The sequence below is a fragment of the Gigantopelta aegis genome, chromosome 8 (genome assembly GCF_016097555.1).
Source record: "Gigantopelta aegis isolate Gae_Host chromosome 8, Gae_host_genome, whole genome shotgun sequence".
NCBI lineage: Eukaryota > Metazoa > Mollusca > Gastropoda > Neomphalida > Peltospiridae > Gigantopelta > Gigantopelta aegis.
The window spans coordinates 15,772,904-15,800,428 of NC_054706.1; the positions used below are offsets into that span (position 1 = coordinate 15,772,904).

The 27,525-nt window shown below is 36.6% G+C and overlaps 1 protein-coding gene across 2 annotated transcripts; it reads left to right on the forward strand.

The window, feature by feature from the left end:
• Positions 1-634: 634 nt before the first annotated feature.
• On the forward strand, positions 635-27,500 carry LOC121378228 (cytochrome c oxidase assembly protein COX18, mitochondrial-like). 2 transcript variants are annotated; one of them, XM_041506307.1, is made up of 6 exons: positions 635-842; positions 9,139-10,135; positions 16,499-16,646; positions 21,449-21,573; positions 24,601-24,708; positions 25,545-27,500. In XM_041506307.1, the coding sequence occupies exons 2-6, from the start codon at positions 9,257-9,259 to the stop codon at positions 25,728-25,730; spliced, it is 1,446 nt and encodes a 481-aa protein (XP_041362241.1). In that variant the 5' UTR covers positions 635-842; positions 9,139-9,256; the 3' UTR covers positions 25,731-27,500. The 2 variants fall into 2 exon arrangements, with proteins under 2 accessions (XP_041362241.1, XP_041362242.1); XM_041506308.1 differs by lacking the exon at positions 635-842 and adding an exon at positions 6,749-6,907.
• Positions 27,501-27,525: the final 25 nt, after the last annotated feature.

Consider the following 27,525-nt stretch of genomic DNA (forward strand, 5'->3'; position numbering starts at 1 on the left):
ATTAGCCTATAGTTGTAGAAATGTTTAAGAAGATGGTGAATTAAACCTTTAAAATAATGTTATGTAATTTGCTTGTTTGATAAAATAAGCAGTGCAGAATTGATTAATTATTAATCAACACTAGTAAGTTGAACCAAGAAGGAAAGAAATGTTTTATTTAACGACGCACTCAACACATTTTATTTACGGTTATATATACACAGATATTGAGAGGGGACGGGCTACTTTTATTTTTTTTCGATTAACAGCAAGGGATCTTTTATATGCAACAACTCACAGACAGGATAGTACATACCACGGCCTTTGTTACGCCAATTGTAGAGCACTGGCTGGAACGAGAAATAGCCCAATGGGCCTACCGACGGGGATCGATCCCAGACCGGCCGCGTATAGAGCGAGCGCTTTACCACCTCTCTCTCTCTCTCACACATTGTTTAAAAACGTACCAAACTCGCTTTCGCTCCTTAGATACATTTTAAAACGACTCGTGAGATAAATGGTATCTAACGGCCACTCATTTATATTCCGAACGTGAGATAACGAACATCACCGATGATTTCCGAGACAATGAAAATATCGACATGGGTAAAAAATATATGGAACACCGGAGGAAATGTACACTGACTGTTTTCACGTGTTGCAAGAGACTTACAGTCCGTCGACAAGGTCGATGTCACCGTTAAACGCTGTTTGTTTAGTAACTGTAAGATATTGATGAACAGAATTTTTATGAATATGGTGCTTCACTAAATGTGTCAAACATTTACAGTTACAAAACTGGGACAAGGAGTTTCAAGAAAGCTAGACACTAAAAGTAAAAGTAGGGGACGCAACTACTACAGGTATTTTATAGTTATACTAATACTGTAATAGCAACGCTGCAGTGCATTAATAATAATAATAATAAACCCTTCCTGTTCAATAAAATGTCCCTCTCTCTCTCTCTCTCTCTCTCTCTCTCTCTCTCTCTCTCTCTCTCTCTCTCTCTCTCTCTCTCCCTCCCTCCCTCCCTCTCCCTCCCTCCCTCCCTCTCTCTCTCTCTCTCTCTCTCTCCCTCCCTCCCTCCCCCTCCCTCCCTCTCTCTATCTCTCTCTCTCTCTCTCTCTCTCTCTCTCTCTCTCCTCCTCTCCTCCCTCTCTCTCTCTCTCTCCTCCCTCCCTCCCTCCCTCCCTCTCTCTCTCTCTCTCTCTCTCCGATCCACATTGCTGGGCCCATTGGGCTATTTCTCGTTTCAGCCAGTGCATCACGACTGGTATATCAAAGGCTGTGGTATATGATAATATGTTATCCTGTCGGTAGGATGGTGCATATAAAAGATTCCTTGCTGCTAATCGAAAAGTGTAGCCCATGAAGTGATGACAGTTGGTTTCCTCTCTCAATATTTGTGTGGTCATTAACCATATGTCCGACGCCATATAACCATAAATAAAATGTGTTGAGTGCGTCGTTAAATAAAACATTTACTTCCTTCCTTCTCTAATTGTTTCTGCTGTGGTCCTTAATATGGGGTTATAACTAAAACGGAACCGTGCCAAAACGGCACCAAGCGAAAACGGAACCAAATTGGACAAAACGGAACCTGCGTTGGCTAAAACGGCACCGAAATTTATGGCTAAAACGGAACCTACGATGGCTAAAACGGCACCATAATTGAATTTTATTTGAAGAATAGTAAATAAGACAAAAAAACCCAACAAAACAACTTAAATTTTTTTAATCTTGTCAACTTTGTTGTTAGTGTGTTATCGGCTATAGGACGTCAAACATATGGTCATTCTGACACAGTTTTTAGAGAAAACCCGCTGTTGCCACATATGCAACTCTTTTATGATAGGCAGCAAGAGATCTTTCATTTGCGATTCCCACAGGGAGGATAGCACAAACCATGGCCTTTGTTGAACCAGTTATGGATCACTGGTCGGAGCAAATGATTTAAACCTACCCATGTCTCGACTGAGCACTCATTCAGATTTGGAGTCTTTACCTGAATTAAAAATCACATGTCTCGACTGGAATCCGAACCCAGTACCTACCAGTCTGGAGACCGATGACTTAACCACAGCGCTACCGAGGTCAGTATATTAGGCATCAAAGTATGTACAAAGAGTGAAGTGTACCAATGTAAAAAAAAAAATCAAAAGAAATTCAGACATAGAGGGGGCAGGGGAAGGGAAATGGGGTAGTAATGCACTTGGCGCTCTTAATTTACATATTTACATCACGTTATAATCTATTAATACGTAATATTAGTAGTAACATTACATAAACAGTGTGGCCAGTCTACGTCATCAAAATGGAAAGACTTCCGAATTCCCCCCCCCCCCCCCCAACCCCTATTCATCGCTGTGAACCCTAACCCTGAAATTAAAAATAAGATAAGTTATATATATTTATATAAAAAAGATAAAAAGATAAGAACTTTATTGCATATAAACATTCCACATACGGAACTGGATGCAAAACATATGCATAAACAAGAAACAAACAAAAGGACTAATTATGGGCAATACATGTATAATTGTGAACAAATTTGCATACCACACTAGCACAGGCTGGATTTTGGATAATATACTCTTCAAAAAAAGAAACGCAAAAGGGTACAAATGGGTTATAACTCCGATTTTATGTTTCCTACCGGTTCATGCTTTGTGAATATAAGGTCATTGCATGTCCCAAACACATTCCCACGGTTACATTCGATAAAACGCAGCTACTGTACAATAAAGTTCCAAAATGTGAATATTCGCAAAAACGCAGCCACGTGCAAACCATGTCACCACTGCACGTGCGTTGTCTGCACGTGCAACATGAACACCGACAGTATAAAAGTGCAGGGTGTTCGCTTGCCTGGCCTCTGTATCTGGCTGACAGTTGACAATCCAGGACATGCCACGTCTCAGTGAACCGCAGAGAAACAATGCCATCGGCCGACTAGACGCAGGCGAATCCAGAACGGCCGTTGCCAGGGCATTCCATGTGTCCCCAAGCACCATCTCCAGACTGTGGGACCGTTACCAGCAACGTGGATTAACACGTGACCTCCCTAGATCCGGTCGACCACGGGTCACTACCCCCGGGCAGGACCGCTACATCCGGGTACGCCACCTTCGGGAACGATTGACTACTGCCACCTCCACAGCCGCAGCAATACCAGGTTTGCGCAGGATATCCAACCAGACCGTACGGAACCGCCTACGTGAGGTAGGAATTCGTGCCAGACGTCCAGTTCGAGGTGTCATCTTAACACCACAACACCGTCGACTCTGACTGCAGTGGTGCCAGATTCATCGACAATGGCCTCAACTGCGATGGAGACAGGTGTGGTTCAGTGACGAGTCCCGATTTCTGCTCCGACGTCATGATGGAAGATGTCGCGTGTATAGGCGTCGTGGTGAACGTTTATGCGGCAAACTGCGTGCAGGAAGTGGACAGATTCGGCGGGGGTAGTGTCATGGTGTGGGCAGCCATCTCACACACTGGCAGAACTGACCTGGTCCACGTGCAGGGCAACCTGAATGCACAGGGCTACATTGACCAGATCCTCCGGCGACACATCATTCCAGTTATGGCCAACGCCAACGCAGTGTTCCAACATGACAACGCCAGGCCTCACACAGCACGTCTCACAACGGCTTTCCTACAGAACAACAACATTAATGTCCTTCCTTGGCCATCGATATCACCGGATTTGAACCCAATTGAGCATCTATGGGACGAGTTGGACCGACGCCTCCGACAGCGACAACCACAGCCCCAAACCCTGCCTGAGCTGGCAGCAGCCTTGCAGGCCGAGTGGGCCACCATCCCCCGGGACGTCATCTGTACTCTGGTTGCTTCAATGGGCAGGCGGTGCCAGGCAGTTGTCAACACACGCGGAGGCCACACCCGGTATTGACTCCAGATGACCTTGACCTTGGTGGTGTGTCCTATCACTTACTCACAATGGACTAGAGTGAATTGTGAACAATCCTGCAACATTTGGTAATTATCGGACTCGCTATTCAATAATTAAATCAATTCTCCAAATGTTACGACAATGTGGTTTTGCGTTTCTTCTTTTGAAGAGTATATATATAATTTTTCTTGCATACTCATACTTTTAAATAGGTAATTATGGAAAGTTAGATATGCATATAATTTGACTATTATATTTCTTACATATTATATGATGGTATACTCTTCAATTACATTGCAGTGGTCACATAAACGTTCTTCCACTGGAGTGAAGGGTTTTGTATGGCGCCCAGTCTCTATTTTTAATTTGTGGTCACTGAGACGTAATTTAGTAAAAGCTTTACGGTGTTCTGGATGTATATAGTGTAATAAATATGGCTATAGTTGAATATTGTGTTTATATAATTTGTATGTTCGCATCTTATTACTGGATCCATCTCTTTTGGCTGGAGCTATAAGGTTTTCTTTTAAAATATTGTGATACTTAGTTTTAATTATATTTATAAGATGAATGGGATAATTGACAGTGCTTCGTTTTTGATTCAACTCACCAATGTAATAATATAATTTGTGAAGCCAACCAATATTTTTCTTTTCAAGGCTTGTGCATTCACAGAAAGCATGTTGTAAAATAATGTTGTCCGTAGTTTGCATATGGGAGTAAAAATGTAACATTCTTTTTACCACAGACAATAGGAGTGGGTACAAACCTAGCTCAGCTCTAGAGGCCCAATTATGGGTACGACTATTAACCTGTAGTGTTGATTTACAGAATTTTAAAAGCACTCTCTCTGGCAGGAAAGTTTCCAAATATTTTAATGATATGAACTGGGCACCCCAAACCTCACTGGCATATAAAAGGACAGGCTCAACAAGAGAATTAAATAACTGGCATGAAATGTCTACTGGTAGGTTAACATTTGAGAATTCTTTCTGCATCTTGTAAAAACAACCTAGTCCTTTGCTCCAAAGTGATCGGGAACATTCTTTAAAATTTCCATTTTGAGTAAAGTCAACCCCTAAATATGTATACTTTGTTACAACTGGGACTTTATTGCCCGAGAGATGCCAAGTAAGTTTGTTTGTTGTACTTTGGCCATCAAAAATAATAATTTTTGTTTTATTTAAATTAATAGTAAGATTGTTGTCATTACAATATATATCTAGTTGATCAAGGAGCTGTTGTAGACCATGTGGGGTTTCTGATAAAAGTGGTACCGTTTTAGCCATGATAGGTTCCATTTTCGCCAACAAAAATGGTTCTGTTTTCGCCAAAGAAAATGGTTCCATTTTGGCACAGTTCCGTTTTAGCCTGTACCCCTTAATATGTCTGATGCCATATAACTGTATCGTACCAGTAATTAAAATGTGTGGAGTACATCGTTAAATACTACTACTTCCGGTAATGAAATTACATGAAATAATTTAGTTAATTTAATATTTCCATTAAAAATAAAATATTATATTATTGTTAAATAACTAATAATTAATGTGTTATATTAAAATAATTAAAGCTATAGTAATAATAATAGTATACATAGAGATTATTATACGAGCTTGTGTGTCGTACTGATTTTATGAAACGAGTGTCAGGATTTTTTTATACATGAATCCTGACACAACTTTTGTAAAATCAGTACGATTCACACGCGAGTGTAATAATTTCATTATTATCCACATGATCCAAAATATTATTTTTATGAAGAACAGGTTAGGACCATGTAAAAACTTTGAAACGTAACTAAAAAGAGACGACGAACTGATGTCATTTTTCATAAGCATTTACACCGAGGAAGCCACATTAAGTTATGACGTCGCTTCACAAAATTACGTCATTCGTGGTGCACGTGAAATCATTATGACACACGTGGGTCATACTGATTATATTTCCCTGAATATCTTGAACTATGTGGATAATAAAATGTAGTATTTTCTGACATTAGTAAAAGGAACTGGAAAGAACTGCACATGGTTGATTGATCAGCTGTAAAACTGAAATGATAAACACAGTGTGAAGTGGGCTATTTGACAATAAACAAGTCAGTATATCCCATATAACTGTTGCAGGCCTCGAAATTCAGTGTTAAACGGGCAGACTTTAATAGCCTTTAAAAATCTCTGAAATGAAGGGCACCAAGGCTAACCTAAAAGGCACAAAGGCTACTTTCATACATTTTCAAAGGGCACCAAGTCAGTTTTATTTAGGAAGTCGATTTAACCAGAAAACATTTAACTGTAATTCTATTAACTTGGTCATACATCAATAAATCAATGTTGTGTTCTAGTGGTGGTGTTAAACAAAACAAACTTGAACTTTTTAGTGGTGTCGTTAAACCCAACTTTGGTGGAGAGAGATTAAGACATATCAGGTCTTAAACAAACACTGCTGTTTACAGCAGGTAATGGATCAAAGTCCACTGGTTTCGGACTATCTGAGCAGATTCTAAGAGTATTACCCAAATGACCAATTTAATTAATTTATAGAATAAAAAAAAAGTGTAGAGGGAAATGCCATTCTGTTATGTGACCATATCCACAAAAACGGAAACATTGTCAGAGGACACATTGGCCTATTTTCTGAAGGTATGTTTCAGCATTTGTAGAGTATTTAAAACAATAAAAAAATATGTTAAATGGTTGGGAGTAGGATGAATACTAGTAGACAAAATAAACAATTCACATTATTATTTTGGGTGCTTTGATTTTTCAGATGATTGTTTGCAATTGTAACAATTGTTTTTTCTTTCTTTTATACCACTGCTTGATATCTCTTCAGTACTTGTCACCTTAAGCCCTGGACTCAATCACTGGCATTGTCAGAGACTGGACCCAGCCTAGACATGCCTAAATGTTCAATGAATATGAGCATGACAAATCTGTTTGAAACTGGCATCATCAATCCATGCACTTATCAAGTACCACAGTAACTGGTGACCAACAAGATCACATGATGGTACGAAAACATGTTTGTTGCAATTACACGGTTTTTATTACAAGCTGCCAAGTACCGTAGGCCTACTGAGGAAAATATATCGTATAATGGTTATAAGAATCATGACTCCAGTTATCTCATACATTGTCAGTTTATTTTCCAAAAACAACAATATGTGCAATAACGACAAAACAACTGAGGATTTCTTGAATGTCACATGCACAAAGCAGCATATCATCACGGTTGTTTTCCGCAAGAAAAGGTGAAGGTTATTGGAAGAAGCCGTGGTACAATTTTCGTTGTTAGCTACTGCTCTTAACAAGTACCAAGTATATATAGCATTTGTTAACTGATGAGAATAGGTAATAAATGGAATATTCAAGAAAAAACAAAAATAAATAAATAAACAGTTCATATTTATTTTAGTGATTCAGTTAATTGTGAATAAATTAATTTGGGTGATTTTTGCATGGGTCCATCCGATAATAAACATATTAAAATAATTGAAAATATTTTGGCAATTTTTCTCCCTCTTCCTTCCGTTGTTTTCCCGATTCTTTCAGCCTTCGTTTTCTTCTGTGTCACGTTCGATTTTCAGTTATAATATATGACCAAGAAACTGTATACAAACACTTCCAAGGAACACACCGACCTCGGTGGCGTCGTGGTTAGGCCATCGGTCTACAGGCTGGTAGGTACTGGGTTCGGATCCCAGTCGAGGCATGGGATTTTTAATCCAGATACCAACTCCAAATCCTGAGTGAGTGCTCCGCAAGGCTCAATGGGTAGGTGTAAACCACTTGCACCGACCAGTGATCCATAACTGGTTCAACAAAGGCCATGGTTTGTGCTATCCTGCCTGTGGGAAGCGCAAATAAAAGATCCCTTGCTGCTAATCAGAAAGAGTAGCCCATGTAGTGGCGACAGCGTGTTTCCTCTCAAAACTCTGTGTGGTCTGACGCCATATAACCGTAAATAAAATGTGTTGAGTGTGTCGTTAAATAAAACATTTCTTTCTTTTTTCCAAGGAACATTGAATTCGTGCATGTAAAAAAAACCCCCGAAAAAACCAACATGATTCACCAGTTAGGGTTAAACACATACACAAAAGGGGCACCAAGGCAGATATATAAAATGGCACAGTTACTCATTGTCGTAAAGTAACTGGCATTTTTGAGGCATCACGGCAAAGGCGCAGGGCAGTACGTCAAATGCTGTGGAGCCGTTGTGAATTTCGAAGTCTGGTGTCAGAAGATGACAGTGATTGGGTTGGGGGGTGCAGTTACACATTAAAGTGACGGACCCTAGTTTTTTTAAAACTACAGCATATTTTTCTATTGGATCCGTTTTTCATAATTTAAATCGGACAATACTTAGATTTTATGGTTTAGATTATTTATTTCCATACATCTGATGTTTTGGGCATCCTGGTGTTTCTAATACCATGAATTGCATTTTTCTACCTTTGAGAAATAACGGTAATGGAAATGAGCTTTAGTCTATTTTTCAGTTCAACTTGAATAAAATATAGGTTTTAAAATATTACAGTGACTTCGACTTGTCACTGTTTTTAGCAACTTGGCAAATTAAACCAATCTTTGGTGGGGAAAAAAGCCCCATTTCGCTGCCAAGATTGCCTGTTTGACATCAAACAGCCATAGTTTAATGAAAGAGGTATTGTTCACACATGGAAGTTTTCAGATTTTTAATCTTCTGTACAATGTCTCTGAGTTTTCTTCCGCTGTTTGTCCAAATGTTTCATTGTCCATTCAAAACTAACAATATGGTTTGCATACTTTGCATACATTCTCAATGAGGGTCACCATTTTAGACCATGGTGCAACTCTAATCTTAGGGTCAACCTCAGTACCTTAGGGCTCGAACTTAACGGCGGCACCGACGGCAATTGCCGTCGTTGAGATACAAATTGCCGTAGGTAAAGAGTATCACCGATGGCACTTTTGTGCCGTCGATAAAGCTCCTGAACAATGGCGAAATGTTTACAATTAGTGTACATTATCTGCCAATATTTAATATTTGCACATTTAAAAGATGTCTCCAAATAACAAGATAGCCTTTCAGTCAGGTTTATTTTTTGCAATGTCACTTTAAAAATAATTTGTCGTCGGTGGACTGTTTCACCCATGGCAATTCTTTTAAAAATTGTCGTAGGAGACAAATTCTTAAGTTCGAGCCCTGGTACCTGATCACCAATATTAAAATTACCTGATTTGTTTTCGTCTATGTTTCAGGTTTTCCACATTCAAAGAAGAATTTCATAACTATAGCAAGACAGCAAGCATATTGTAGGTCCATAAAGTTTGTGCAGCGTGTAACCTGCAGATACAATATTGTATCTCAATTCACGCTATGCAAGGTGTTGGTAGCAGAACAGAGAAGCCACTGAAGGCTGTGTGTGATATTTTTAATAGCAGGTTCTGTATTAAACAAAAACAGCATTTGTTCGACCAGGCAGCAGTCAGAAATGGAGAAACCTTGAGGACTACTTACTGTTTAGACCATTACCATGACGGTCATATTCGATCACACAAGCCAATATCGAAGACCCCAGGATGTACCACTGGATCCTGTGTAGGCTATTACCATGATACTCATATACGATCACACAATCCAATATTCCAATCATCAGGACAACCAGTAGGATCGTATTTAGGCTATTACCATGACGATCATATACGATCACAAAATCCATTATACCAATCCTCAAGACGACCAATAGGATCATATTTCGGCTGTTACCACAACGTTCATATACGATCGCATGAACCAATATCCCAAGCTTCAGGACAGATAATTAGAAGTTTATCCTGTAACAGATCACACACGTCAAATTGCAGTAGCCTGTTTAGGCATCAGACCGGTTTACTATCATCTTGTTTTGATCACAATACAAATTATTCGCTCCAAAAGCGCCATTTCTCGGCAGAGACTTATTACAAATACTTCTCACCGGACTTTCCACCAATAGGTTTTGCACAAAGTGTTTTGGAACACATACATGACTTCACTGGTCTGCCGTGGTGGGCGAGTATCTTGTTCACCACGTTCATGTTGAGAACTGTGATAACGCTGCCGCTCGCCGTCCATGCCATGAAAGTTATTGCCAAAGTTGAGATGCTGCAGCCGGAAATCAAAGACTTGTCCAAAGAACTGAAGAAAGAGGTTGCCATGGCGGTCAAGAAGTTTGGATGGGAGCAACCAAGAGCAAGAAAAACATACAATGCAACGGTAAGAAAGTTATGAGAAGGATTCTCAATGGAAAATGTATTTTTTTTACAAATATTGTTTTAATTATGAAGTGCTTTTATGCAGTCACATGTGCAGGAAATTGTGCAGTATCGGGTCTAGACTGGCGAGGTGGGGGGGGGGGGGTAGGATCATTTGTTTGGAGCAGTGATTTGGAGCCAGTATTGGTATAAAGTGCTCCTAATCGCAGTATCTAGTGGACATATCTCTATCAGTTGGTACGGTGCAGGACTGTCACATCCATGATTCAAATCCTTTTAGTGGAGGTTGATTTATCTGTTACATGTTCATAGTCTTGTAATATCATTCGTTATTTTGTTAGCATATTTCAAATGTTTGTAGACTTGGTGTTTCATTGTTTAGTAATATTATATTAACATATTTCAATGTTCATACAGCTAGCTCTCAGCATTGAAACTGATTTGGTCACATATGCGACCTTTTTTTTCCCTTTAGCGATTAAAACATTTCATACTATCTATATAAAAAATACAAGTAGGCATCATCTGGCTCCTAGATGGAAAAGTTAACGTAGAGGGCTGTTCATAGTGTTGTCAGTATTCAACATATATTTGAGAAAGTTACTAGCCCCCTCAGATGCTTTGGCTAGTGTCCAATGTATTCTAGTAATACACTTGATAATTTCCACTAGCCCAGACCACACTTGATAATTTCCACTAGCCCAGACCACACTTGAAAATTTCCACTAGCCCAGACCACACTTGATAATTTCCACTAGCCCAGACCACACTTGATAATTTCCACTAGCCCAGACCACACTTGAAAATTTCCTCTAGGTCAGACCACACTTGATAATTTACACTAGCCCAGAGAACACTTGATAATTTACACTAGCCTAGACAAAAAATCCACTAGCCAGGACCGAAGGCTAGTGGATTTGTCGAACCCTGGTGTTGTAAGCTAATTGTCCGGGATCGAACCCTGTCGGTGGGCCCATTGGGCTATTTCTCGTTCCAGCCAATGCACCACGACTGGTATTTCAAAGGCCATGGTATGTCCTACCCTGCCTGTGGGATGGTGCATATAAAAGATCCCTTGCTGCTAATCAAAAAGAGTAGTCCATGAAGTGGCGACAGATGGTTTCCTCTTTCAGTATCTGTGTGGTCCTTAGCCATATGTCTGACGCCATATAACTATAAATAAGTAATGACATTATTAATAATGTACTAACATATTTCAATGTCCAAAGGCTTGTAACGTCATTATGAATAATGTATTTACATATTTCAATGTTCGTAGGCTTGTAATGACATTATTAATAATTGTACTAACATATTTCAATGTCTATACGCTTGTAATATCATTATTAATAATATACTAACATATTTCAATGTCTGTAGACTTGTAATGTCATTATTAACAATATACTAACATATTTCAATGTTCATAGACTTGTAATATCATTATTAATCATGTATTATCATATTTCAATGTTCAAAGGCTTGTAATGTCATTATTAATCATAATATTAACATATTTCAATGTCTATAGACTTGTAATATCATTATTAATCATGTATTATCATATTTCAATGTCTATAGGTTTGTAATGTCATTATTAATAACGTACTATTATATTTTAATGTCTATAGACTTATAATATCATTATTAATCATGTATTAACATATTTCAATGTTCATAGGCTTGTAGTGTCATTATTAATAATGTACTGTCATATTTCAATGTCTATAGGCTTGTAATGTCATTATTAATAATGTACTGTCATATTTTAATGTCTATAGGCTTGTAATGTCCATTATTAATAATGTACTGTCATATTTCAATGTCTATAGGCTTGTAATGTCATTATTAATAATATACTAACATATTTCAATGATCATAGACTTGTAATGTCATTATTAATAATGTACTGTCATATTTCAATGTCTATAGGCTTGTAATGTCCATTATTAATAATGTACTGTCATATTTCAATGTCTATAGGCTTGTAATGTCATTATTAATAATATACTAACATATTTCAATGATCATAGACTTGTAATGTCATTATTAATAATGTACTGTCATATTTCAATGTCTATAGGCTTGTAATGTCATTATTAATAATATACTAACATATTTCATTGTTCATAGACTTGTAGTGTCATTATTAATAATGTACTGTCATATTTCAATGTCTATAGGCTTGTAATGTCATTATTAATAATATACTAACATATTTCAATGTTTGTAGGCTTGTAATGTCATTATTAATCATGTACTGTCATATTTCAATGTCTATAGGCTTGTAATGTCATTATTAATAATATACTAACATATTTCAATGTTCGTAGGCTTGTAATGTCATTATTAATCATGTACTGTCATATTTCAATGTCTATAGGCTTGTAATGTCATTATTAATAATATACTAACATATTTCAATGTTCGTAGGCTTGTAATGTCATTATTAATCATGTACTGTCATATTTCAATGTCTATAGGCTTGTAATGTCATTATTAATAATATACTAACATATTTCAATGTTCGTAGGCTTGTAATGTCATTATTAATCATGTACTGTCATATTTCAATGTCTATAGGCTTGTAATGTCATTATTAATAATATACTAACATATTTCATTGTTCATAGACTTGTAATGTCATTATTAATAATGTACTGTCATATTTCAATGTCTATAGGCTTGTAATGTCATTATTAATAATATACTAACATATTTCATTGTTCATAGAACCAAATTGTAGTGTCATTATTAATAATGTACTGTCATATTTCAATGTCTATAGGCTTGTAATGTCATTATACGCCCCTAATTGTAATGTACTATCATATTTCAATGTTTGTAGGCTTGTAATGTCATTATTAATCATGTACTGTCATATTTCAATGTCTATAGGCTTGTAATGTCATTATTAATAATATACTAACATATTTCAATGTTCGTAGGCTTGTAATGTCATTATTAATAGATGTACTGTCATATTTCAATGTCTATAGGCTTGTAATGTCATTATTAATAATATACTAAAGATCCATATTTCAATGTTCGTAGGCTTGTAATGTCATTATTAATCATGTACTGTCATATTTCAATGTCTATAGGCTTGTAATGTCATTATTAATAATATACTAACATATTTCAATGTTCGTAGGCTTGTAATGTCATTATTAATAATGTACTGTCATATTTCAATGTCTATAGGCTTGTAATGTCATTATTAATAATATACTAACATATTTCAATGTTCGTATAGGCTTGTAATGTCATTATTAATCATGTACTGTCATATTTCAATGTCTATAGGCTTGTAATGTCATTATTAATAATATACTAACATATTTCAATGTTCGTATAGGCTTGTAATGTCATTAATCATGTACTGTCATATTTCAATGTCTATAGGCTTGTAATGTCATTATTAATAATATACTAACATATTTCAATGTTCGTAGGCTTGTAATGTCATTATTAATAATGTACTGTCATATTTCAATGTCTATAGGCTTGTAATGTCATTATTAATAATATACTAACATATTTCAATGTCTATAGGCTTGTAATGTCATTATTAATAATATACTAACATATTTCAATGTTTAGGCTTGTAATGTCATTATGTAACATATTTCTATGTTCATAAGCTTGTAATGTCATTAATAATGCATGGGGGTAGGGCTTGTAATGTCATTATTAATAACTAAACTATACATATTTATACATATGGAGTTTCTGGTGGTGCAATAACATTATTTCAATGTCCACTTGGTTCATATTTCAATGTACTATAGGCTTGTAATATCATTATTAATTAATAATATACTAACATATTTCAATGTCTATAGGCTTGTAATGTCATTATTAATAATATACTAACATATTTCAATGTCTATAGGCTTGTAATGTCCACTTATTAATAATATACTATCATATTTCAATGTCTATAGGCTTGTAATATCATTATTAATAATATACTATTTTATTTCAATAAAATGTCTAAATAAAACATTTCTTTCTTTATTAATAATGTACTATCATATTTCAATGTCTATAGGCTTGTAATGTCCATTATTAATAATGTACTATCATATTTCAATGTCTATAGGCTTGTAATGTCCATTATTAATAATGTACTATCATATTTCAATGTCTATAGGCTTGTAATGTCCATTATTAATAATGTACTATCATATTTCAATGTCTATAGGCTTGTAATGTCCATTATTAATAATGTACTTAATAATGTACTATTTCAATGTCTATAGGCTTGTAATGTCATTATTAGGCTTGTAATGTCATTAATGTACTATCATATTTCAATGTCTATAGGCTTGTAATGTCCATTATTAATAATGTACTATCATATTTCAATGTCTATAGGCTTGTAATGTCATTATTAATAATGTACTGTCATATTTCAATGTCTATAGGCTTGTAATGTCATTATTAATAATATACTAACATATTTCAATGTTCGTAGGCTTGTAATGTCATTATTAATCATGTACTGTCATATTTCAATGTCTATAGGCTTGTAATGTCATTATTAATAATATACTAACATATTTCAATGTTCGTAGGCTTGTAATGTCATTATTAATAATGTACTGTCATATTTCAATGTCTATAGGCTTGTAATGTCATTATTAATAATATACTAACATATTTCAATGTTCGTAGGCTTGTAATGTCATTATTAATAATATACTAACATATTTCAATGTTCGTAGGCTTGTAATGTCATCATTAATAATATACTAACATATTTCAATGTTCGTAGGCTTGTAATATCATTATTAATAATATACTAACATATTTCAATGTCTATAGGCTTGTAATATCATTATTAATAATATACTATCATATTTCAATGTCTATAGGCTTGTAATATCATTATTAATAATATACTAACATATTTCAATGTCTATAGGCTTGTAATATCATTATTAACAATATACTAACATATTTCAATGTCTATAGGCTTGTAATGTCATTATTAATAATATACTATCATATTTCTATGTTCATAAGCTTGTAATGTCATTAATAATGCATGGGGGTTCAGGGGGTTCGGAAGACCCCACCCCCACCCCCACCCCCACCCCCAGCAGAACCAAATGATCCGCTTTCAGAACTAAAACATACAGGTTTATACATATGGAGTTTCTGGTGGTGCAAAAACAAAATAGAAAAAGGTCCACTTGGTTCATATTCGAACCCCTCCCCCCAGGTCCAGATCACACTACGCCCCTGTAAATTGTAATGTACTATCATATTTCTATGTTCATAGGCTTGTAATGTCATTATTAATCATATACTAATATATTTCAATGTCTGTAGGCTTGTAATGTCATTATTAATAATGTACCGGCCTCGGTGGTGTCGTGGCAGGCCATCAGTCTACAGACTGGTAGATACTGGGTTCGGATCCCAGTCGAGGTATGGGATTTTTAATCCAGATACCGTCTCCAAACCCTGAGTGAGTGCTCCGCAAGGCTCAATGGGTAGGTGTAAACCACTTGCACCGACCAGTGATCCATAACTGGTTCAACAAAGGCCATGGTTTGTGTTATCCTGCCTGTGGGAAGCGCAAATAAAAGATCCCTTGCTGCTAATCGGAAGAGTAGCCCATGTAGTGGCGACAGCGGGTTTCCTCTCAAAATCTTTGTGGTCCGTAGCCATATGTCGGACACCATATAACCGTAAATAAAATGTGTTGAGTGCGTCGTTAAATAAAACATTTCTTTCTTTATTAATAATGTACTATCATATTTCAATGTCTATAGGCTTGTAATGTCCATTATTAATAATGTACTATCATATTTCAATGTCTATAGGCTTGTAATGTCCATTATTAATAATGTACTATCATATTTCAATGTCTATAGGCTTGTAATGTCATTATTAATAATGTACTATCATATTTCAATGTCTATAGGCTTGTAATGTCATTATGAATAATGTACTATCATATTTCAATGTCTATAGGCTTGTAATGTCCATTATTAATAATGTACTATCATATTTCAATGTCTATAGGCTTTCATGTCCATGTACTATCATATTTCAATGTCTATAGGCTTGTAATGTCCATTATTAATAATGTACTATCATATTTCAATGTCTATAGGCTTGTAATGTCCATTATTAATAATGTACTATCATATTTCAATGTCTATAGGCTTGTAATGTCATTATGAATAATGTACTATCATATTTCAATGTTCATAAGGCTTGTAATGTCATTATTAATAATCTGCTAACATATTTTAATGTTCATGAGGCTTGTAATGTCATTATTAATCATGTACTGTCATATTTCAATGTATGTAGTGTTGTTGACTCCCTGTTTAACATGTTACAGATGAAGAAGCTGATTCGAGACCTGTATGTGAGAGATAACTGTCACCCAATGAAGGCCTCTGTGCTGGCCCTCATCCAGCTGCCCATGTGGTTCTGTCTGTCGTTTGGCCTGAGGAACATGAGTGGGGCCGTCCCTGTGCCTGGTCTAGGTAAGAATCTGGCTACAGACCTTCAAAGCTATCTTAGCGCTACGGCATCATAAAACCGTCGTTGGCTAGGAAGCCACTACAACACAACATGCCATAGTGACATCATGATATTGTAACGCACACGCACACACACACACACACACACACACACACACACACACACACAAGTTGACCATTCCCATCATTATTGCTCTATAGTCTCTTCAAGAACACTCTGGTATGTTGTTATTCAGTTGTATCTGTTCTTATTGTATTTAAGGATTGTCTGTTATTTTTTTATGTTCATTGGGGTGTGAACAAAATATATTCACCTGCAAACTGAATCAGCAAAGCCATTCACACATAAGTTTCCAACATACCTCATCATTTGATGTACCAGTCTTTAGGATGGGACAATAAAGGAAATGTTTTATTTAACGACACACTCGACACATTTTATTTACAGTTATATGGCATTGGACATATGGTTAAGGACCACACAGATATTGAGAGAGGAAACCCGCTGTCGCCATTCATGGGCTACTCTTTTTGATTAGCAGCAAGGGATCTTTTATATCTACCATCCCACAGACAGGATAACATATACCACGGCCTTTGATATACCAGTCGTGGTGCACTGGCTAAAACGAGAAATATAGGATGGAACAAAGTCACAAACACTCCAAATTAATATGATAGTTGTATTAAAGAATCATCTTGGGGATATTTCTGTGTCTGGTTTAGTTGATAACCATAAGTGCATTCTGGATTTTTTAATTGACCTCTCTTATGTAATGGAGAATATACGAGGAGTTGTAGATTCATGAAAAATAATTCACAAGCCTCATAGGTGCGAGTTAAATATTTTTCATGAATCAACACTTCCGAGTGCATTCTCCAACTTAATCCGTTATTCATTTAAACAAATTTGTGACTGCTAAATTAACTTCTATGTGTTCTTTTTTAATGAAAATATTGGATAAAAGGGCAAAGAATATTTACAAAACTAATAACCCAAAACAGTACGATCCTTTCAGACATAACCTGAACGATTCGGTCAAGAAAACTTCAGCAGTGGATAGCTGGCATTAAGTGTGATGCACATGCTAAACGTGTAACCTCTGGTTTCCAAGTTAGTTTCCGAAAACCTTTGTTGTGTTGCGCCAGAATACATTACTGTCACTAGTATCAGGTTTATACGGTTAAATTACATGTTTATTTGATGATGCAGATGCTTGGCCTTGTGGGCTAATGCGTTGTACTTGTTTACAGCGTACAAGTTCTGCCGGCAGTAGATCCCTGATCTGAACCCATATAAAGTTCAACTTGCATTGTTTCACAGGTGTTGATTCTTAAAAAATAATCTACACCTAGAACAATAGTGTGACGTCACAGGTATGGATTAAAACCAGAAGGTACATTATAGTTCAAAAAGCCAAAGGTACAAATGTAGATGCAGGGGGTGTGCACTCATTTTAAACAGACACTGCATCTTTACGTCTTTTCAACTTTTGATATATTTGAACAAAATGCCCTTGGTGTCATGATGTTCTCAAACCCTACATCGAATTTACAAAGCCTGTTTTTCTTAAACGCGTGTATTTAAGGACTGTAATTGTATGTAGTTACACATGTGTTTAAGGACTGTAATTGTATGTAGTTACACGTGTGTTTAAGGACTGTAATTGTATGTAGTTACACGTGTGTTTAAGGACTGTAATTGTATGTAGTTACAAGTGTATTTAAGATCTAATTGTATGTAGTTACACATGTGTTTAAGGACTGTAATTGTATGTAGTTACAAGTGTATTTAAGGACTAATTGTATGTAGTTACACATGTGTTTAAGGACTGTAATTGTATGTAGTTACACGTGTGTTTAAGGACTGTAATTGTATGTAGTTACAAGTGTATTTAAGATCTAATTGTATGTAGTTACACATGTGTTTAAGGACTGTAATTGTATGTAGTTACAAGTGTATTTAAGGACTAATTGTATGTAGTTACATGTGTGTTTAAGGACTGTAATTGTATGTAGTTACAAGTGTATTTAAGATCTAATTGTATGTAGTTACACATGTGTTTAAGGACTAATTGTATGTAGTTACAAGTGTATTTAAGGACTAATTGTATGTAGTTACACATGTGTTTAAGGACTGTAATTGTATGTAGTTACACGTGTGTTTAAGGACTAATTGTATGTAGTTACAAGTGTGTTTAAGGACTAATTGTATGTAGTTACACATGTGTTTAAGGACTGTAATTGTATGTAGTTACACATGTGTTTAAGAACTAATTGTATGTAGTTACATGCATGTTTAAGGACTGTAATTGTATGTATTTACACATGTGTTTAAGGACTGTAATTGTATGTAGTTACACGTGTGTTCAAGGACTGTAATTGTATGTAGTTACAAGTGTATTTAAGGACTAATTGTATGTAGTTACACATGTGTTTAAGGACTGTAATTGTATGTATTACACATGTGTTTAAGGACTGTAATTGTATGTATTACACATGTGTTTAAGGACTGTAATTGTATGTAGTTACTGTAAAGGACTGTAATGTATGTAGTTACAAGTGTATTTAAGATCTAATTGTATGTAGTTACACATGTGTTTAAGGACTGTAATTGTATGTAGTTACACGTGTATTTAAGGACTAATTGTATGTAGTTACACATGTGTTTAAGGACTGTAATTGTATGTAGTTACACGTGTGTTTAAGGACTGTAATTGTATGTAGTTACACGTGTGTTTAAGGACTAATTGTATGTAGTTACACGTGTGTTTAAGGACTGTAATTGTATGTAGTTACAAGTGTATTTAAGATCTAATTGTATGTAGTTACACATGTGTTTAAGGACTGTAATTGTATGTAGTTACAAGTGTATTTAAGGACTAATTGTATGTAGTTACACATGTGTTTAAGGACTGTAATTGTATGTAGTTACACGTGTGTTTAAGGACTGTAATTGTATGTAGTTACAAGTGTATTTAAGATCTAATTGTATGTAGTTACACATGTGTTTAAGGACTGTAATTGTATGTAGTTACAAGTGTATTTAAGGACTAATTGTATGTAGTTACACGTGTGTTTAAGGACTGTAATTGTATGTAGTTACAAGTGTATTTAAGATCTAATTGTATGTAGTTACACATGTGTTTAAGGACTGTAATTGTATGTAGTTACAAGTGTATTTAAGGACTAATTGTATGTAGTTACACATGTGTTTAAGGACTGTAATTGTATGTAGTTACACGTGTGTTTAAGGACTGTAATTGTATGTAGTTACAAGTGTGTTTAAGGACTAATTGTATGTAGTTACACATGTGTTTAAGGACTGTAATTGTATGTAGTTACACATGTGTTTAAGAACTAATTGTATGTAGTTACATGCATGTTTAAGGACTGTAATTGTATGTAGTTACACATGTGTTTAAGGACTGTAATTGTATGTAGTTACACGTGTGTTTAAGGACTGTAATTGTATGTAGTTACAAGTGTATTTAAGGACTAATTGTATGTAGTTACACATGTGTTTAAGGACTGTAATTTTATGTATTACACATGTGTTTAAGGACTGTAATTGTATGTAGTTACACGTGTGTTTAAGGACTGTAATTGTATGTAGTTACAAGTGTATTTAAGATCTAATTGTATGTAGTTACACATGTGTTTAAGGACTGTAATTGTATGTAGTTACACGTGTATTTAAGGACTAATTGTATGTAGTTACACGTGTGTTTAAGGACTGTAATTGTATGTAGTTACAAGTGTATTTAAGATCTAATTGTATGTAGTTACACATGTGTTTAAGGACTGTAATTGTATGTAGTTACAAGTGTATTTAAGGACTAATTGTATGTAGTTACACATGTGTTTAAGGACTGTAATTGTATGTAGTTACACGTGTGTTTAAGGACTGTAATTGTATGTAGTTACACGTGTGTTTAAGGACTGTAATTGTATGTAGTTACAAGTGTATTTAAGATCTAATTGTATGTAGTTACACATGTGTTTAAGGACTGTAATTGTATGTAGTTACAAGTGTATTTAAGGACTAATTGTATGTAGTTACACATGTGTTTAAGGACTGTAATTGTATGTAGTTACACGTGTGTTTAAGGACTGTAATTGTATGTAGTTACAAGTGTGTTTAAGGACTAATTGTATGTAGTTACACATGTGTTTAAGGACTGTAATTGTATGTAGTTACACATGTGTTTAAGGACTAATTGTATGTAGTTACATGCATGTTTAAGGACTGTAATTGTATGTAGTTACACATGTGTTTAAGGACTGTAATTGTATGTAGTTACACGTGTGTTTAAGGACTGTAATTGTATGTAGTTACAAGTGTATTTAAGGACTAATTGTATGTAGTTACACATGTGTTTAAGGACTGTAATTGTATGTAGTTACACATGTGTTTAAGGACTGTAATTATATGTAGTTACACGTGTGTTTAAGGACTGTAATTGTATGTAGTTACAAGTGTATTTAAGGACTAATTGTATGTGGTTACACATGTGTTTAAGGACTGTAATTGTATGTAGTTACATGCGTGTAAGTCTAAAACAGGCTTTGTAAATTCGGCCCCCAGTGTTCAGTACACAAAGCATTATCACCCCCCTCCTTTTTTAAAATTCTTTCAACCACCCCTGATAAATAAAAGCTAAACGTGTTTAACTGTTGTGTTTTCACCCCCTCCTTTTTTTAAATTCCTTTAACCACCCCTGATAAATAACAGCTAAACGTGTTTAACTGTTGTGTTTTCACCCCCTCCGTTTTTTAAATTGTAATTAACTGTTGTGTTTCAGTCTTGCCAGTGTTGTGTCCAGGCCTGTTGACAGAAGGTACGCTGTGGTTCACAAACCTCACTGTTCCTGATGCCTTGTGGATCATACCGATATCGATGGGCGTGTTTAATCTGATAAATATAGAGGTGAGGAGTACAGGTGGAAAACACTGAGTCAAATTCTGGTACTGTGAATTTAAATTTTGTACCTGCTTTTATAAAATAAAATATACTCTTCAAAAAAAGAAATGCAAAAGGGTACAAATGGGTTATAACTCCGATTTTATGTTTCCTACCGGTTCATGCTTTGTGAATATAAGGTCATTGCATGTCCCAAACACATTCCCACGGTTACATTCGATAAAACACAGCTACTGTACAATAAAGTTCCAAAATGTGAATATTCGCAAAAACGCAGCCACGTGCAAACCATGTCACCACTGCACGTGCGTTGTCTGCACGTGCAACATGAACACCGACAGTATAAAAGTGCAGGGTGTTCGCTTGCCTGGCCTCTGTATCTGGCCGACAGTTGACAATCCAGGACATGCCACGTCTCAGTGAACCGCAGAGAAACAATGCCATCGGCCGACTAGACGCAGGCGAATCCAGAACTGCCGTTGCCAGGGCATTCCATGTGTCCCCAAGCACCATCTCCAGACTGTGGGACCGTTACCAGCAACATGGATCAACACGTGACCTCCCTAGATCCAGTCGACCACGGGTCACTACCCCCGGGCAGGACCGCTACATCCGGGTACGCCACCTTCGGGAACGATTGACTACTGCCACCTTCACAGCCGCAGCAATACCAGGTTTGCGCAGGATATCCGACCAGACCGTACGGCACCGCCTACGTGAGGTAGGAATTCGTGCCAGACGTCCAGTTCGAGGTGTCATCTTAACACCACAACACCGTCGACTCCGACTGCAGTGGTGCCAGATTCATCGACAATGGCCTCAACTGCGATGGAGACAGGTGTGGTTCAGTGACGAGTCCCGATTTCTGCTCCGACGTCATGATGGAAGATGTCGCGTGTATAGGCGTCGTAGTGAACGTTATGCGGCAAACTGCGTGCAGGAAGTGGACAGATTCGGCGGGGGTAGTGTCATGGTGTGGGCAGCCATCTCACACACTGGCAGAACTGACCTGGTCCACGTGCAGGGCAACCTGAATGCACAGGGCTACATTGACCAGATCCTCCGGCCACACATCGTTCCAGTTATGGCCAACGCCAACGCAGTGTTCCAACATGACAACGCCAGGCCTCACACAGCACGTCTCACAACGGCTTTCCTACAGAACAACAACATTAATGTCCTTCCTTGGCCATCGATATCACCGGATTTGAACCCAATTGAGCATCTATGGGACGAGTTGGACCGACGCCTCCGACAGCGACAACCACAGCCCCAGACCCTGCCTGAGCTGGCAGCAGCCTTGCAGGCCGAGTGGGCCACCATCCCCCGGGACGTCATCCGTACTCTGGTTGCATCAATGGGCAGGCGGTGCCAGGCAGTTGTCAACACACGCGGAGGCCACACCCGGTATTGACTCCAGATGACCTTGACCTTGGTGGTGTGTCCTATCACTTACAATGGACTAGAGTGAATTGTGAACAATCCTGCAACATTTGGTAATTATCGGACTCACCATTCAATAATTAAATCAATTCTCCAAATGTTACGACAATGTGGTTTTGCGTTTCTTCTTTTGAAGAGTATAGTTTTCACATTGCTAAATTAATGTATGTAGAGGTGAGTGTTATGTTATCTTTTATAACATAAGTAAATAAACTTGTTAAATTAAACAAGATAACGGCACTGACAAGGATCGTCACTTTTATTCGAACGCCAGGTATTTAGACCCAGAACAAGGCTCCCTGCATACATACGTCAGACATGACACGTGACTCAGCACATATAATTAAAGGTGCATTATACCAATGTTATTTCTACATAACATAACAGTGAGCATACGTGAAAAACACTGAAACAAATTGTGGTACTGTTAATTTACATTTTTTACTTGCTTTTATTAAGGCCAGTATTTTTTTATTATTTGGTTTACAAACCTGCCTTATTTTTTTGCTGCCGACTTCCACAAATAGCTCTAAAGAAGAAAAAAGTTACCATTCTAGTCTACTATGGCACATTTCGTAAGGTAACGGTGAGAAATAACACTTATTTCGTCAATAAATATACCGTTGTAGATATGAATTGTTAATTCGTCTTCGGTCGCTCTCTTTCGGGTCGATTCGCTATTTCGCTCCGATTTCTATGCACCACGCGGTGTGCACAGAGATGCCTTGTCAATCTTATTTTGTTACAAAGAATCCACATCCATCTATCAAAGTAGCCATATTAAAAAAAAAATCAACCCAAAACAGGTTTTTTTTTCCCCTTCCTCCTACCTTTGTGCACAAAAATTCTTGTTCGTAAACCTAAAAATTAAAAAATCTTGGACTAAATTTTTTTTTTAATCCCATCGCAAAATTAATTAAGATAAAGTTTTTGTATTTTACATTGGTTGGTTTTATTGTTGTGTTCTATAACTACATCAGCATGCTGGGTACTTTGTTACACTAGTGTCTTCAGATGGGATCAAAAAAAAGTAAAGTTTGTTTTATTTAACGACGCCGCTAGAGCACATTGCTTTTTTATCTTATCATCGGCTATTGGACGTCAAACATATGGTCATTCTGACACTGTTTTTAGAGGAAACCCGCTGTCGCCACATAGGCTACTATTTTTACGACAGGCAGCAAGGGATCTTTTATTTGCGCTTCCCACAGGCAGGATAGCAGAAACCATGGCCTTTGTTGAACCAGTTATGGATCACTGGTCGGTGCAAGTGGTTTACACCTACCCATTGAGCCTTGCGGAGCACTCACTCTGGGTTTGGAGTCGGTATCTCGATTAAAAATCCCATGCCTCGACTGGGATCCGAACCCAGTACCTACCAGCCTGTAGACCGATGGCCTGCCACGACGCCACCGAGGCCGGTCAGATGGGATCATTGCTAACTATGATAAAACCAACTGATATTGTGTTCAGTTGGGGGTCATTACGGACTATGATAAAACCAACTATGGGTTGTTTCGTGTGCTGTAACTACATCATTGATGTATTCTGTGCTGTATTCATCAGCTGTGTGTTGTATTTGTGTTGCAGCTCCATGCGCTGGAGAGGACTAAAACAAATCGGCTACAGAAGATCATCACTAATGTCATGCGGGTTATTAGTCTCCTTATGATAGGTGTCGGAGGTTTGGTACCATCTGTAAGTATATATTACTTTGGAGTCACCATTCATCTCATATAAAGTATATTAACCTTTGTCAAATTAATTCGTTCCAGCCAGTGCACCATGACTGGTATATCAAAGGTCAGTTTATGTGCTATCCTGTCTGTAGGATGGTGCATATAAAAAAAAGATGTCAAAATTACCAACTGTTTGACATCCAATAGCCGATGATTAATAAATCAATATGCTCTAGTGGTGTCATTCAACAAAACAGTCTTTTTAACTTTGACCCCAAATCCAGGAATTCTTTTGGCTCAACAGGTATACTCATGAAATGCGATGGAATGTGTTTTTCACATTTGAGGTGAAAGATCCTGGTTGTGAAAACCGTATCATTATAACTCCATTATATGTCAAACATTTGGTAATTCAAGCAGTTTTTTGCCAGCATGTTTTATGTGGCAAGAAAATGTGGCACCAATTTGTTAAGAGATAACAGATCTTTTCCTGTAGCCATTACAATTCTCCAATTAATAGGCTAGCTCATGTCAACAAACCTGACCTAGTAACCATAGATTAAGATTTGCTAGTATATCATTAAACAGCTACAGGGCTTATCTTGCCCATAGCCAAATTAGCCAATTGCTAATATTTACTATATGCAAAGTAGTTGCAACATTTAGTACTTGGCTAATAAAAATATTGTTTATACATGTATGAGTCATTTAAAAATAATTTCAAGAAAATACCCAACATACAAAATTGGCTAAAACTAAATTCTTTTCAGTATAACCGAGCCCTGCAAAAATTTCTCTATTTTTCCTGATTTCTAATAACCTCTCGTACAAATGTATTTTCTGTTTTATTTTCAGAGTATGAGTCTGTACTGGTCGTGTTCCAGTTTGTTTGGAGTTGCCCAGACTCTGGCCTTCAAGTCGCCACGTGTTAAGAGATCTCTGGGTATTCCCAAGACACCGAGGGAAAGCGACACTCCTTTCAGAGACCTGTGGGAAACCACTAAAAATAAATACACGTGGAATAAGTCTGGGGGAAAATAAAGTTGTCAGTAATTGTTTGGTTGAATCGATTGGAACAGCAGGTACCAGCCTTATAGAGCAGTGTTTTACAACCTCTTTTAGTGATGGGAACCAACAAGCTTCACCCAAATAAGAAAAGATAAACACTATATCACTTTCATCACAGTTTATATCCAATGATCGGCTGTTAATAAGAGAACAGAATTGCAATCCCCCGATTAAGACAGTGAGAAAATTGTCGAAATGTTGGGTGTAAGTTGTGACTGAAGCGATAAAGTGTACATATATCGACATTACTACTACTACACCAGGGGTGGCCGAGTGTAAAAAATAGTGGTACAGCTCGTGGTTGCCAGGCTCACCTTTCAAATTACTTGTAATGACATTTTCACAGATTTAACAAATATAACACACACACAAAAGTGGTAGTGCCATGCCGTACCTCTTTGAAAAGTGGTAGTGCCATGCCGTACCTCTTTGAAAAGTGGTAGTGCCATGGCCGTACTGTCTGCCCCGCCCCTGTACACTGAGTGGCCATTGGGTGTCACTTATCTTACAGATAGTTTTAAGGGATCAAAAATCCCATCGCCATGTCGGGCAAGTAATTATGTTAACTGCATATGCCCATGACAAGTGACTAATGTAACAACTAAAACTTTTTAAAATTTTGTTACAAATCTCGGTAAAACCTTTGGAAAGAGTTCCGATCGTTCGAGCATTTACATAGCTTTAAGGAGAACTGACCCTAAATGTTGGAACGATAGGAACTCTTGCCAATGCGTTAACACACCAAAACGGAAAACAATGTGTTGAAAAGTTCAATACTAACTTTAGAGTTATTCCCCTTTTCCTATCGATTAAGATCAGTAATTTTCGCAACTGAACGTTCGACTGAATTTGTACAAATAAAAATAAAGTATGCATGCCTTGTATGTACAATCAAAATGTTTAATCCTTGCAAACATGGTATATGAGGTGGGATACAGTTTAAAATGGTCCTATTCAAATTAAATTAGATGTTAACACGGTTCCGGAATGTGCTCTTTGCAAATGAACGGAGGTGTAAAGCAAGTTTATAATTTCCGAGTTCACTTGAACAAAGCATAAATATTATGAACTGTATTCTTATAAAAGTTGCAAGGTATTTTAGTTTAGATATCATAAACCTTATAGTAGAACATCTACGTTCTTGTAAAATGAACGGGTAAGGTGAAGTTCGATTTCATTAGCCCTACGCCATAATTGTGATGGTGTGATGCCCTCTGAGCATACATGAATATATTCTCTCTTTTTTTCTGCTTCATTAATAGTTTTTAACAAATAAATTATGCTCAATAAATTAAAAATACAAGGCTGCATTCGATGTACACCCCCTCCCCTGCTGTTTACCAATCATGCACTATTTAAAACATTTGCAGAGTAACAGAGCTCATGTTTACTTTGAGCCCAGCCACGGCTGTTTGCGAGAGACTTTTCTCAGCTATGAACAGGGTAAAAACATTCCAGAGAAGTGTTTTGGGACCAAGAATATTAAATAATATACTCATAATACTGATACATGGGCCAAAATCCCTAAACATTTTTGAACCAATGCCAGCCATACAAGGCTCACAAGTGGAAAGGGTTCTCGCCACATCCACGGCAATACAAAAAGTGGTCACTAAGACATACATTGACACAATAATTATACTCGAAGGCAAAAGTTATTGTGACATGGATTGTTTGGATAATACATTTTTGAATGGATTTATGGATGTAAACCAGAGAAAATGTGCATGAAACAGCTCAAAGAAATGCAACAAAGCAATTGTTGCAG

Excerpts from the sequence above, each read along its gene's own strand:
- LOC121378228 (XM_041506307.1), top strand. The coding sequence starts at position 9,257 with ATGCAAGGTGTTGGTAGCAGAACAGAGAAGCCACTGAAGGCTGTGTGT. Across the intron at positions 10,136-16,498 it reads GAAAAACATACAATGCAACG|ATGAAGAAGCTGATTCGAGA; the intron begins GTAAGAAAGTTA and ends AACATGTTACAG. Across the intron at positions 16,647-21,448 it reads CGTCCCTGTGCCTGGTCTAG|TCTTGCCAGTGTTGTGTCCA; the intron begins GTAAGAATCTGG and ends GTTGTGTTTCAG.